Source organism: Mobula birostris, chromosome 1, assembly GCF_030028105.1.
Source record: "Mobula birostris isolate sMobBir1 chromosome 1, sMobBir1.hap1, whole genome shotgun sequence".
NCBI classification, from domain to species: domain Eukaryota; kingdom Metazoa; phylum Chordata; class Chondrichthyes; order Myliobatiformes; family Myliobatidae; genus Mobula; species Mobula birostris.
In genome coordinates this window covers 221,162,244-221,176,031 of record NC_092370.1, presented here as the reverse complement: position 1 = coordinate 221,176,031, position 13,788 = coordinate 221,162,244, and the positions used below count along the sequence as shown (strand labels likewise).

Here is a 13,788-nt window from a genome sequence, read left to right as displayed (position 1 = left end):
GACCTCATTTAAATCCTTCCTGTTCCCGCCCTCCCCGGGCAGGACTGCTGTGGGGAATGCATATTCACAGACCCTTCCCGCGCGCGGGTTTTTCCCCCTGCCGGTGAAGACGGTCTGGCGCCCTTTTTGGGCCCTTTTCTGCCGGCACACACCGTTTTGTGAGCCGGTTCGAGTGCGCTGGAAAGTGGGTCACCACAGAACATCCTACAAAAAGGAGTGGATATAGACCAGTCCATCATGGGTAACGCCTTCCTCACCATTGAGCACTTCCATGAAGCACTGTTGCAAGAAAGCAGCATCCATCATGAAGGACCCTCACTACCCAGGCCATGCTCTCTTATTGCTGCTGCCATCAGGAAGAAGGTACCCAAACCACCAGGTTCAGGAACAGTTATAACCCCTCAACCATCAGACTCTTAAACCATTTGGGATAACTTCACTCAGCTTCACTTCACCCCATCACTGAACTGTTCCCACAACCTGTGGACTCACTTTCAAGAACTCTCCATCTTATGTTCTCAATAATTAGTGCTTATTTTTTTCTTTTGTATTTGCACATTTTGCTGACACTGATTGTTTGTCTGCCCTGTTTAGTGCAGTCTTTCATTGATTCTATTATGTTTCTTGGATTTACTGTGTATACCTGCAAGAGAATGAACCTTAGGGTTGTAGAAGGTGTACTGTGATAATAAATCTATTTTGAATTTCTCCCAACAGTAGTTGTGTCATCGGCAAATTTATCGATGAAGTTTTGAGCTGTGCCTAGCCACACTGTCGTGGGTGTAGAGAGGGTAGAGCAGTGGGCTAAGTACGCATCCTTTTGGTGCGCCAGTGTTGACTGGAGAAGATATTACTTGTGACTGTGGTATCCGGGTGAAGAAGGCCAGGATCCAGTTGCAGAGGGAGATACAGGGGCCCAGGCTTTGAAGCTTGTTGATTGGAACTGAAGGTGTGATTGTGTTGAACGCTGAGTAGTAATCAGTTATCAGCAGCCTAACATGCTGGAATCCAAGGCCAAGTGGAGAAGCAGTGAGATTGCATCCGCTGTAGATCTATTGTGGCAATAGGCAATTTGCAGTGGGTTCAGGTCCTTGATTAGGCAGCAGTTGATTCTGGCAATGACCAACCTCTCAAATAACTTCATCATAGTAGGTGTGAGTGCAACTTGGTGACAGTCGTTGAGGCAGTTCACCTTGCTGTTCTTGGGCATTGTCACCCTTTTCAAGCAGGTAGGATCCTCTGACAGCAGCAGTGAGAGATTGAAGAGGCTCTTGAACACACTCTCCAGTTAGTTGGCACAGGTTTTCAGTGCCCTTTCAGGTACTCCATCAGGGTCTGACCACTTGCGAGGGTTCAGCTCCATCTTAGGCACTTGCTTCCCCATCTGTGAGGACACCTTCAAAAGACAATGCCTTGAAAAGACGGCATCTGTCATTAATGACCCCATCACCCAGGGCATTCCCACTTCTCAAAGCTACCATCAAGCAGGAGCCTGAAGGCACATTCAAAGTTTCAGGAACAGCTTTTTCCACTCCACCATCAGATTTCTGAATGGACAGTGATCCAATAAACACCACCTCGGTTTTTTTTTTGCTCTGCTTTTGCACTAATTACTTATTTTTATGTATATATACTTTTTATTGTAATTATAGTTTTTTAAATTATGTATTGATCTGTACTACTGCTGCAAAACAAGCAATTTTATGACATTCTATATGCCAGTGATATTTAAACTGATTCTGATCATTAGTGTACGTGATAAGCAACAATGGACCCAGCACAGATCCCTGTAGCACACCACTTGTCACATACCTCCAATCAACGAGATAACCATCTATTACCACCTTCTGGCTTCTCCCACTGAGCTATCATTGAATCTAATTGATTATTGCATGCTGAAAGCCAAGTGCCTTAACCTTTTGGAACAGCCTTCAATACAGGACTTTCTTAAAGGCCTTGATAAAATCTACATGGACAACGTTACGTAGATCAACCTTTCTGGAAACCTCCTTGAAAAATTCTATAAGATTGGTTTGACATGACCTACCACGCACAAAGCCATGTTGACTATTCTTAATCACATTCTGTCTATCCAAATACTTATATATCCAGTCCCTCAGAATAGCTTCCAATAATTTCCCCTCGACTGACCTCAAGCTCACCGGCCTATAATTTCTTGACTTATTTTTACAGCCTTTCTTAAACAATGGAGTAACATTAGCTATCTTCCAATCCTCCAGCATGTCACCTGTGGCTAAGAAGAATTTGCATATCTCTCCCTGCAATTTACTTACCAGCCTTGCTCGATGTCTGGTGGGGATTTATCCACTGTAATTCAGCCCAAGACAGCAAGTACCACCTCCTCTTGATCTGTATATGGTCTATGACCGCATTATTTTTTTCTCAGTTCTATTGACTCTGTTTCTTAAGTATTCATTTAAGATCTCCCCATCCCTTTCAGCTCCAAGCATATATGACCACGCTGAACTTTAAGAGGACAAATTTTGTCCCTTGCTATCCTTTTGCTGTTAATATAGCTATAGAAGGCCTTCGGATTCTGTTTCACCATGTCTACTAGAGCGACCTCATACCCTCTTTCAGTCTTTCTGATTTCTCTCTCAAGTGTTCTCTTGGATTTCTTATACTCCTGAAGTATCTCATTTGATCCTAACTGCCTATACCTGATATGCACCTTCTTTACCAGGGCTTCAATCTCCCTTGATAACTAAGGTTCTCTAAACCTGTTAATCTTGCTTTTTATTCTAACAGGAACATATAGATTTTCAATATTCCACTTTTGAAAACCTCCCATTTGCCAAGCATCTCTTTTCTGGAAAACAGTCTATCCCAATCCATACCTGCAAAGTCCCTTCTGATGCTATCAAAATTGGAGTTTCTCCAGTTTAGAATTTTAACCCATTCTATCCTTCTACATAACTATCTTGAAACAAATGGAAATGCTGTATTGGTTTTGAATTGGTGCTGTAATGATGTGGTTAATAACACTGTATTAATGCCAGGCTTACCACATTGTCATGTGGTGTTTATAGCATTATATTCTTAGCATGCTAAAGGTATTTTAAAAAATGTAGGGTTAAAGGTGCTGCATTGATATGACATTCACTGTTATAATTTTGGATTGATAGTATTTGAATAATCTGGGACTAATGCAGTGCCTGAATATGAACTGGAATTAAAATTGTAATACTACCAGGTAGATATAAATATGGGGATAAGAGTGCCTGCCTAATAGCATTGAGGTATTTAGGTCAGTACTCCTGTAATGCTATTTTCATCTTTGCAATACTCTTGATGTAATCCCCAGAAATGCTAGGGAATATACATTTAATCAAAAAGAAGTATTAACAACAGTTAGTGTTAGTTAACTGAAAATAGTGCCAGAGAAATTCATGGGACTAGAAGCTGATAAAAGCTTGATGTCTGACAGCCAACATCTATGGGAGGGATAGCCATGGAAAGAGTCGATGTATTGGTTGTCACAATCTATAAGTTCCAGAGATAATAGGGAAAAGTACAGGGGAATGTCAGAAATAGGTTTTTTTTGTACATATAGAGCAGTAGGTGTGTGGAACATGCTGCCGGGTGGTGGTAGAGGAAGATACATTAGAGTTATTTAAGACACTCTTAAGTAAACTCATGAATGATTGAAAAATGGCAAGTGATATGGAAGAGAAGGGTTAAATTGATCTTAGAGTAGCTTAAAGGGTCAATACAACACCATGGGCTGATCTATGCTGCACTGTTCTTTGTTCAATAGAGCAGTTCCTGCAGATTGAGGGTGATGTGTATAAACCTACAAGTTAAAAATAAGAGGAAGGAGTGAGAGGAGGGAACCAAAGCTAGAATATACGTTGTAAAAGCAATACCGGAGTCTTATTTTAAAGAATGTGATAACGGAGAGTGCCAATGAGATTAGACATCATCAATACGATTTGTAAGAAGGAGATTCTGTTTGATAAACCTCCAGGAGATTTTTGAGGATGTAATGATGGGGAAAAGCATCTCACTTGGTGGATTTGGATTTTCAGAAGGCTCTTGATAAAGAGAGTGTGCAGAATTAAAGCAGGGATTGTAGGTAAAGTACTGGCATAGGTTTCCTCCCACAACACATAGGCTTTCAGGTTGGCTTTGGAAATGGTTTATTGCTGTCACATGTACCACAGTACATGTACCATGGTGCTTGTCTTGCACACTGTTTATACATATCAAATCATTACACATTGCACTGTGCTAGAACAAGGTAAAACAATTACAATACAGAATAAAGTGTAAAAGCTATCAAAAAAGTGCAGTACAGGTAAACAATAAAGGGTAAGATCATAATGAAGTAGATTGTGAGGCTAAGGGTCCATCATATCGTACTCGGGAACTGTTCAAGCGCCTGATAACAGTGGAATATAAGCTGTCCTTGAGCCTGGTGGTACGTGCTTTCAGGCTTTTGTATCTACTGCCTAATCAGAGGGGGGAGTAGAAAGAATGTGCGGGATATATGGGATCTTTGATCAAGCTTTTCTGCAGCAGCAAGAAGTCAAGACAGAGTCCGTGGAGGGGAGGCTGGTTCCTGTGATGTGCTGAACTGGGTCCACAACTACCTTGCAGTCGTGGCAGTGTATTTGCCATACCAAGCCCTGATTCATCCAGGTCAGCAGTTTAATTGGTTACTGTAGGTGAGTGATAGAATCTGATGAGTGTTTGTGAGAATGTGGGGGAAATAAACAGTGAATGGTGAAAATAGATGCTTGATAGCATCGAATCAGTGGGTCACAAGGCCTGTTTGCAAGGTAGGCATAGCTGCCCCAGGGCCTATTTTCACCTTCTATAACCCTATCATCTCTATAACAGTGGGAATAAATGGGATTGTTTCAGGATTGCAAGAGAAAGCTAGTGAGGTAATACATAGTTCAGTGTTTGGGCTTCAGTAATTCAACAATGTTAATGGTTTGGATGAGGGATCAAATTGTGAATCAGAACTGACCAATGGTGTGCCACGGTGATAGGTCAATTTGTTGTTTGTCACTTGCATTAACAATTTTGATGAAAATACAGTACATAGAATCAGAGACATACAGCTCTGAAACAGGGCTTTCAGCTCAGTCTCTCCATGCCAACCAAGATGTCTATCTGAACTCGTCATGCTTGCCTGCATTGTGCCCAGAACTCTGGTCTCACCAATGATTTGTACAACTGTAACATTTGGTGGGCTGCGATCATCGCTAGCAGTTGCCAGATTGGCTGAGGGGCACGACGTTTAAAAAGAGCTCGGGGCCTTTTGGAACTTTTCCATGGGCTGCAATCATCGTGAGCAGTCGCATGTTTGCCTGAGGTGGTGCAGGGTTTAAAAAGAGTTTGGGATCCTTTAGGACATTTTGTCATGCTGCAATCATTGCAGGCAGTTGCTTGTTTTGCTGAGGCGGCCTGAGGTTTAATAAGAGCTCAGGGGCTTTTGGGACTTTTGGTGGACTGCAATTATAATGATTTCTTAAGCAGTCAGCAGAGGCCAATAAAAAGGAACAAGGTGTAAACAGAGTGGCCATTGTTGGAGTGGACGGTGTTATAATAGTCAGGCTTTGGCTCAAAAGGTTTGGGCGAGAATAGGCAAGTTTCTAGTAAGGTTTTTTCTTTCTTTGTCTGTTAGTACATACTGTAGTTAGTGTGCTAAGAACTGATCCAGGGTTAGTAGTATGTTCTTTGAGTGAAATGTGGGAACTCTGGGAGACCTCCAGTCTTCCTGATAACTGTATTTGCATGAGGTGCATTGAAGAGGAGGTCTTAGATAGGAGTTATAGAGAGGTGGTCACCCCTAAGTTGAAAGAGGCAGGTACCTAGATGACTGTCAGGAGAGAGAAAGGGAATATTCAGCCAGTGCAGAGTACCCCTGTGGCCATTCCCCTTAATATTAAATATATCGCTTTGGATACTGTTGGGGGTGGGGATGTTCTACTGGGAGAAGCAGCAACCAGGTCTGGCTGCCACTGAGTCTGGCTCTGTGGTTCAGAAGGGGAGAGGAGTAAAGATAGTGGATTCCATAGTTAGAGGAGTAGATGGGAGATTCTGTGGATGGTATATTGCCACCCATTTGTCAGGGTTAAGGAAGTCTCAGATCAGGTTCACTGCATGCAAGAGGGGGAGGATGAATAGCTGGAGTTCTGGTAAATATTGGTACCAATGACAGAGGTAAGAAAAGGGAGGAGGTCCTGAGGAGAGAATAAAGGGAGTTAAATAGAAACCTAAAAAGCAGGGCCTCCAAGGTAGTAATCTCTGGATTGCTGCCTGTCCCACGCAGCAGTGAGGTTAAGAATAGGATGATGTGGCAGATGAATGTGTGGCTGAGAAATTTGTGCAGGGGGCAGGGGTTCAGATATCTGGATCATTGGGATTTCTTCTGGGGAAGGTATGACCTGTACAAAATGGATGGGATACACCTGAACCTGAAGGGGACAAATATATTTGTGGGCAGGTTTGCTAGAGGAGGGTTTAAACTAATTTGATAGGGGATGTGAAGCAGAGTGACAGCTGAGAATGGGCAGTTGGTATACAAGTAGATGGAGTGAGTAGTGAGACTGTGAGGAAGGACAGACAGAAGATTGGTCAAAATCTAAAGAGAGGATGATGCAACCATGCCTGACAAGGGAAGTTAAAGACAACATAAAAGCAAAAGAGAAAGTATATAATACAGTAAAAAGTAGTGGGAAATTAGATGATTGTAACAGGACAGGAGATTAGTGTGCAAACTTAAAGCACACAGTATTGGGGGTAAGGTATTGATGTGGATAGAGAATCGGTTGGCAGACAGGAAACAAAGAGTGGGAATAAACGGGACCTTTTCAGAATGGCAGGCAGTGACTAGTGGGGTACCGCAAGGCTCAGTGCTGGGACTCCAGTTGTTTACAATATATATTAATGACTTAGATGAGGGAATTAAATGCAGCATCTCCAAGTTTGCGGATGACACGAAGCTGTGCGGCAGTGTTAGCTGTGAGGAGGATGCAAAGAGGATGGAGGGTGACTTGGATAGGTTAGGTGAGTGGGCAAATTCATGGCAGGTGCTATTTAATATGGATAAATGTGAGGTTATCTGCTTTGGTGGCAAAAACAGGAAAACAGATAATTATCTGAATGGTGGCCGATTAGGAAAAGGGGAGGCGCAACGAGACCTGGGTGTCATTTTCTACCAGTCATTGAAAGTGGGCATGCAGGTACAGCAGGCGGTGAAAAAGGCGAATGGTATGCTGGCATTTATAGCGAGAGGATTCGAGTACAGGAGCAGGGAGGTACTACTGCAGTTGTACAAGGCCTTGGTGAGACCACACCTGGAGTATTGTGTGCAGCTTTGGTCCCCTAATCTGGGGAAAGTCATTCTTGCCATAGAGGGAGTACAAAGAAGGTTCACCAGATTGATTCCTGGGATGGCAGGACTTTCATATGATGAAAGACTGGACCGACTAGGCTTATACTCGTTGGAATTTAGAAGATTGAGGGGGGATCTTATTGAAACGTATAAAATCCTAAAGGGATTAGACAGGCTAGATGCAGGAAGATTGTTCCCGATGTTGGGGAAGTCCAGAACGAGGGATCACAGTTTACGGATAAAGGGGAAGCCTTTAAGGACTGAGATTAGGAAAAACTTCTTCACACAGAGAGTGGTGAATCTGTGGAATTCTCTGCCACAGGAAACAGTTGAGGCCGGTTCATTGGCTATATTTAAGAGGGAGTTAGGAATGACCCTTGTGGCTAAAGGGATCGGGGGTATGGAGGGAAGGCAGGTACAGGGTTCTGAGTTGGATGATCAGCCATGATCATACTGAATGGCGGTGCAGGCTCGAAGGGCCGAATGGCCTACTCCTGCACCTATTTTCTATATTTCTATGTAAAGCTTTCAAAAACCAACAGGAGGCAACTAAAAAAATAATAGGGAGAGAAAAGATGAAATATAAAGGTAAGCTAGCTAATAATATAAAAGAGGATACCAGAAGTCTTCTTTTCAGATACAATTTATAAAGAGTAAAAGAGAAGTGAAAGTGAATATTGGAGCACTGGGAAATGATGCCGGAGAGTACTAATGGGGAACAAAGAAATGGCAGATGAACTTAAGAAGACATAAGCAGTAACCAGAAATTCAAGTGACAGGGGGCAGAAGTGAGTATATTTGCTATTTCTAAGGAGAAGGTGGTTGGGAAGCTGAAAGGTCTAACAGCTAAGTCATATGGATCAGATGGACTATACTCTACAATTCTGAAAGAGATAGCAGAAGAGATTGTGGAGACATTAGTAGTGATCTTTCAAGATTCACTAGATTCTGGAATGTTACTCCACTCTTTAAGAAGAGAGGGAGGCAGAAGATGGGAAATTTATAGGCCAGTTAGCCTGACTTCAGTGGCTGGGAATATGTTGAAATACATTATTAAGGATCAGGTTTTGGAGTACTTTAAGGAATATGATAAAATAGGCTAAAGTCAATGTGGTTTCCGTAAGGGGAAATCTTGCTAGACAAATCTGTTGGAATTCTTTGAGGAAATAACAAGCAGGATAGACAAAGGAGTGTCAGTGAATTTTGTTTACTTGGATTTTCAGAAGGTCTTTGACAACATGCTGCATGTGAGGCTGCTAAACAAGATTAGAGCCCATGGTATTACAGGAAAGATACTAGCATTGGGTAGAAGATTGGCTGACTGGCAGGAGGCAAACAGTGTGAATAAAGGGGGCCTTTTCTGGTTGGCTGCTGGTGACTAGTGGTGTTCCACAAGGGTCAGTGTTAGGACTGCTTCCTTTCATATTATATGTCAATGATTTGGATGACAGAATTGATGGCTTTGCGGACAATGCGAAGATAGGTGGAGGGGCAGGTAGTGTTGAGGAAACGGAATCTGCAGATGGACTTAGATTGGGAGAATGGACAAAGAGCTAGCAGATGGAATATATTGCAGGGATATGTATGATCTTGCACTTTGGTAGAAGGAATAAAGGCGTAGAATATTTTCTAAATGAGGAGAAAATTCAGAAATCAGAGGTGTAAAGGGACTTGGGACTCTTTGTGCAGGATTTCCTAAAAGTTAACTTGCAGGTTGAGTGTTTGTAAAGAAGGCAAATAGAAATTTAGCATTCATTTCAAGACAACTAGAATATAGAAATAACATTGTCATGATCAGACTTTATAAGGCATTGTTCAGACCACACGAAGCATTGTGAGCACTCTTGGGTCTCTTATCTAAGAAAAGATGTGCTGGTATTGGAGAGGATCCAGAGGATGTTCACGAGTCTGGTTCTGAAAAGGAAAGGGTTAACATTGGAGGAGCATTTGATGGCTCTGGTCTGCGCTCACTGGAGTTTAGAATGAGAGGAACCTTACTGAAACCTATTGAATATTGAAAGACCTGGGTAGAGTGGATATGGGAGGGCAGAGCTCAGCATAGAGTGACATCCATTTAGAACAGAGACATTAGGAGGAATGTATTTAGCCAGAGAGTGGTGAATCTGTGGAATTCATTGCCACATGCAGCTGTGGAGGCCTTTACTCACTGGAATTTAGAAGGATGCGGCGGTGCTTTCATTGAAACCTACCAAATGTTGAAAGGTCTAGATAGGGTGGATGTGGAGAGGATGTTTCGTATGGTGGGGGTATCCAGAACTAGAGGGCACAGCCTCAAAATTGAGGGGTGACCCTTTAGAACAGAGGTAAAGAGGAATTTTTTTAGCCAGAGAGTAGTAAATCTGTGGAATGCTCTGCCACAGACTGTGATGTTTACTAATTGGTCAGGGCATCAAAGAATATGTCAAGAATGCAGGTATTTGGAGTTGAATGGACCTGAGATCAGCCATGATGGAATGGCAGAGCAGACTGAATGGGCTGAGTGGCCTAATTCTGCTCCTATGTCTTATGGTCTTATAATTCATTGAATATACAGTGGATTCTGATTAAATGAGCTATGGGTTAATCAGGGCAGCTGCATATTTGGGACAACTCTTAAAGAACAAAAATGAATTGGAGAAAAATAGCCAGGATTCCTTTGCTTATTTGGGACACTGTGCTACTTAATTGGATAGGAAATTGTTGCCAAACAGTTTCTAACTAGCTGGAAGAAGGTAGTGCCAGTGAACAATGCAACCATGGGCGACATCCTCCAGACAGTTCACGAAACTACTTTTTTCACGTCTTTTACATTTTCTATTTCTTTTAAATGTGGGCCTGCTACTGTTGGAGTCTGTGATCTACATTTTGGTGGCGTGTTTTCCGGCCAACTGAGTGATCTGGTGCCTTGCTGTCACCGAAGGTGTACCGTTGTATCTTCAACCAAAGTGTGTGGCCTCGAGGCCAAGATGCCTGGAGATGGGGTGCAAGGCCATGACTGATTCAATTTCTTACCGATCTCACCAATTAAAGCACAAAGGAAGATTGAAATCATTAAGGCATGTGCAGAAGGCGAATGGGTGTTCAGTGCTGTTCACCAGCCTCTCGCTCACTGCCTCTAGAGAAAGGTGTCTGCGTGTGTCGATCTCCCTGTCTCTCTGTCTTGCTCACTGCTCCCAAGGAAGGTCCCAGCATTTGAATAGTCTCTCTCCCCCGATGATGTCGGAGGATGGTGCTGGAATTCTGGGTCCTGGCCAAGGTTTAATCGACATGGTTTGTTGATGAAACTCTGTAGATCATGTTATGATGTCTTTCTGGTTTCTGGTCGCTCCTTTTTTTCTGTTGCTAGTTTGGGTGATCTGGATTGGGGCAGCTTGCAGATAATGAACAACACAGCACTAGATTGAACTGAACTGAATATGCTTGGACTCTTCCAATTTTGTGTCTTACATTCTGTGTTTCTTGCTAGTTTTTTGTTGCTGTTTTTGCAATTTGTTTTTTTTGGACTGGGGGGGTGTTGATGTTTTTCTTTGAACAGGGTCGATGGTTTTTGTTGTTTTGTGGCTGTCTGTGGGGAAGACGAATCTCAGGGTTGTATACTGCATACATATTTTGATAATAAATGTACTTTGAATCTTTGAATCTTTGGTGAGATGGCAGAGCAGACTCAGTGGGCGGAATAGCCTCATTCTGCTCCTATCCCTCATGATCATTGTAATGAATTGCATCAAAAGCACGCAGACTTGTGTGTAAAATCAGGAACTGAAAGTGGATGGTGGGATGAAAGTAGTTATGGTGTTTCTAGGAAAGAATGTATGTACATACATACATCAGATTTTAGAGTTCAGTCATATTATGGAAGCTCATTGGTATGTATGGGTATCCATAAGTTGGACATTCATAACACAAGGAAAGCCTGCAAAAGAGACTGTGAGTTCTGCTGAGAATACAAGGCAATGTGTTGGCACATGGCCAAGTGGTTAAGGCGTTCGTCTAGTGATTTGAAGGTTGCTAGTTCGAGTCTTGGCTGAGGCAACGTGCGTGTCCTTGAGCAAGGCACTTAACCACACATTGCTCTGTGACGACACTGGTGCCAAGCTGAATGGTTCCTAATAGGCCCTTGGACAACATCGGTGGCATGGAGAGGGGAGAATTGCAGCATGGGCAACTGCTGGTCTTCCATACAACCTTGCCCAGGCCTGCGCCCTGGAAACTTTCAATGCAAATCCTGCAAATCCATGGTCTCATGAGACTAACGGATGCCTATGTATACAAGGCAATATGCACCAAGTGAGGGAATGGCCAAAGTTGCAGTGTAACACTCTTAATTTGGAAGTTATTCACTTTGGTAGAGAAAACAAAGAATGATATTATTTAAATGGTAAGAAACTATTATTTAAGAGGGCAGCATGGCAGTGTCACAGTTGGTGCCATTGCTTTACAGCGCCAGCGACCACCTATCAGAGTTCGAATCCCACTCTGTCTGTAAGGAGTTTGTGTGATGTCCCCGTGACTGCATGTGTTTCCTTCGGATGCTCTAGTTTCTTCCTATTTTCTAAAGACATAACAGGTTAGCATTAAGCTTAGTGAATTGTGGGCATGACATGTTGTTACTGGAATCATGGCGATACGTGTAGGGTACCCAGTAAAATCATCGTATGAATTGTTTTGGTGTTTGAAATAAATTGGCACATTTCACTGTATAGATCATAGAACGTAGAAAATCTACAGCACATTACAGGCGCTTTGGCCCACAATGTCATGCCAACCATGTAACCTACTCTAGAAGCTGCCTAGAATTTACCTGCTGCATAGCCCTCAATTTTTCAAAGCTCCATGTACCTGAGAGTCTCTTAAAAGATCGTATTGTATCTGCTTTTACCACCTTCGCTGGCAATGCATTCCATGCACCCACCACTCTCTCTTTAAACGTTTTGATGTAAATGTGACGAATAAAGCTAATCTTGTTACTTAAATTGTGATGATTTAAAAAAACGGGCCGACATTCTACATCTGTTCATAAACAAGCATTCAGGTGCAGCAAGCAATTAAGAAGGCAGATGGTACTTTGGCCTTCATTGAACAAGGTTTTGAGTGGAGGAGCAATTAGAAATTGCCTTGAGTATTAGGTGTGTTTTTTTAGTCTCCTTGCTTATCTCTCATGGAGATACTACAAGGAAGACTCACCAGTTGTGTCAAATTAGTCTGGTTTCATTAGAGTTCAGAAGAATGAGAGGGGATCTCCTTGAACCATAGACTGAGGAGTTACAGTCTCAGGATATGGTATAAGGCAGAGGTGAGGATATGTAGGTAGAAAATAAATTTCCAGACACACAAAGCATTGAGGACTTGGGAAGAGCATGGCAATCTGGTATTGGGATAGAGGATTAGCCGTGATTTTCTACTGAATGGCGTATGAGCTCAAAGGGCCAAATCCAGTCCTCAGTTGTTGTGAGTGAATCCCAGAAGAGGAACGTAGCACAATGAAATGTCAGCTTGCCTGAAGTTCAATGGTCAACACCTCTGGGGAAGTTAGTAAAGAATCTGCCCCCCCCCGATGTAAAATTGTGCATTTTCTGAATATTTTCAGTGCCTCTTTATTAGGTACCCCCCCCCCCCATACTTTTCTTCACTCACCTTAAAGTTATGCCCATCTCATATTAACTATTGTCACCCTGGGGGTAAGCCTCTATCTATTCCTCTTATCACTTTATACACCTCTGTCATAAGATGTAGAGGATATCACCTCTCTTCCTCCTTTGCTAAAATGAGAAAAGCCCCAGTTTTGACTTATCCTCATAAAACATGCTCTCTAATCCAGGCAACATCCTGGTCATCTTCTCTGCACCCTTTCTAAAGCTTCCACATCCTTCCTATAATGAGATGACTAGAATTTCTTCAAGGCAACACTCACAACACGCTGGAGGAACTCAGCAGGCCGGGCAGCATCCGTGGAAAAGATCGGTTGACGTTTCAGGCCGGAACCCTTCGTCAAGACCCGAAACGTCGACCGATCTTTTCCATGGATACTGCTCGGCCTGCTGAGTTCCTCCAGCGTGTTGTAAGTGTTGCTTTGACCCCAGCATCTGCAGATTATTTTGTGTTTAGAGTTTCTTCGAATTATGAATGTTATTCCCTTTCACCTTTCTTTTCCAGCAATGGTGTGACACAAAGCAGCCACAGCCACCGTAGACGGGAGGTTCTCCAAATGGAGTGTCAGAAGCATCTGCAGCAATATGAGAGGAAACTTCTGTCCCTGGAAGCAAGGAGACGGAAGCAGTACCGAGTGACTTTGCAAATGTCCAAGGATAAAGACTCAGGTCAGTCTTCCAACAAAAAATTCCAATGAGTCTCAATTTGTCTTCCTATAAGCTCCAACAAGCAAAATGCTGCAATATACTGCCTCTTAAACATTCTAGTCT

The 13,788-nt window shown here is 42.7% G+C and overlaps 1 protein-coding gene across 10 annotated transcripts in view; it reads left to right on the top strand.

Annotated features, from left to right (window-relative positions):
- ttll5 (tubulin tyrosine ligase-like family, member 5) overlaps window positions 1–13,788 on the top strand; it is a 510,221-nt gene that overhangs the window by 244,731 nt on the left and 251,702 nt on the right. For all 10 annotated transcript variants that reach the window (XM_072271858.1, XM_072271833.1, XM_072271823.1 and 7 more), the window contains one exon: window positions 13,523–13,686. In XM_072271858.1, the coding sequence (XP_072127959.1) occupies window positions 13,523–13,686 (164 nt within the window). The remainder of the gene's footprint in view (window positions 1–13,522; window positions 13,687–13,788) is intronic.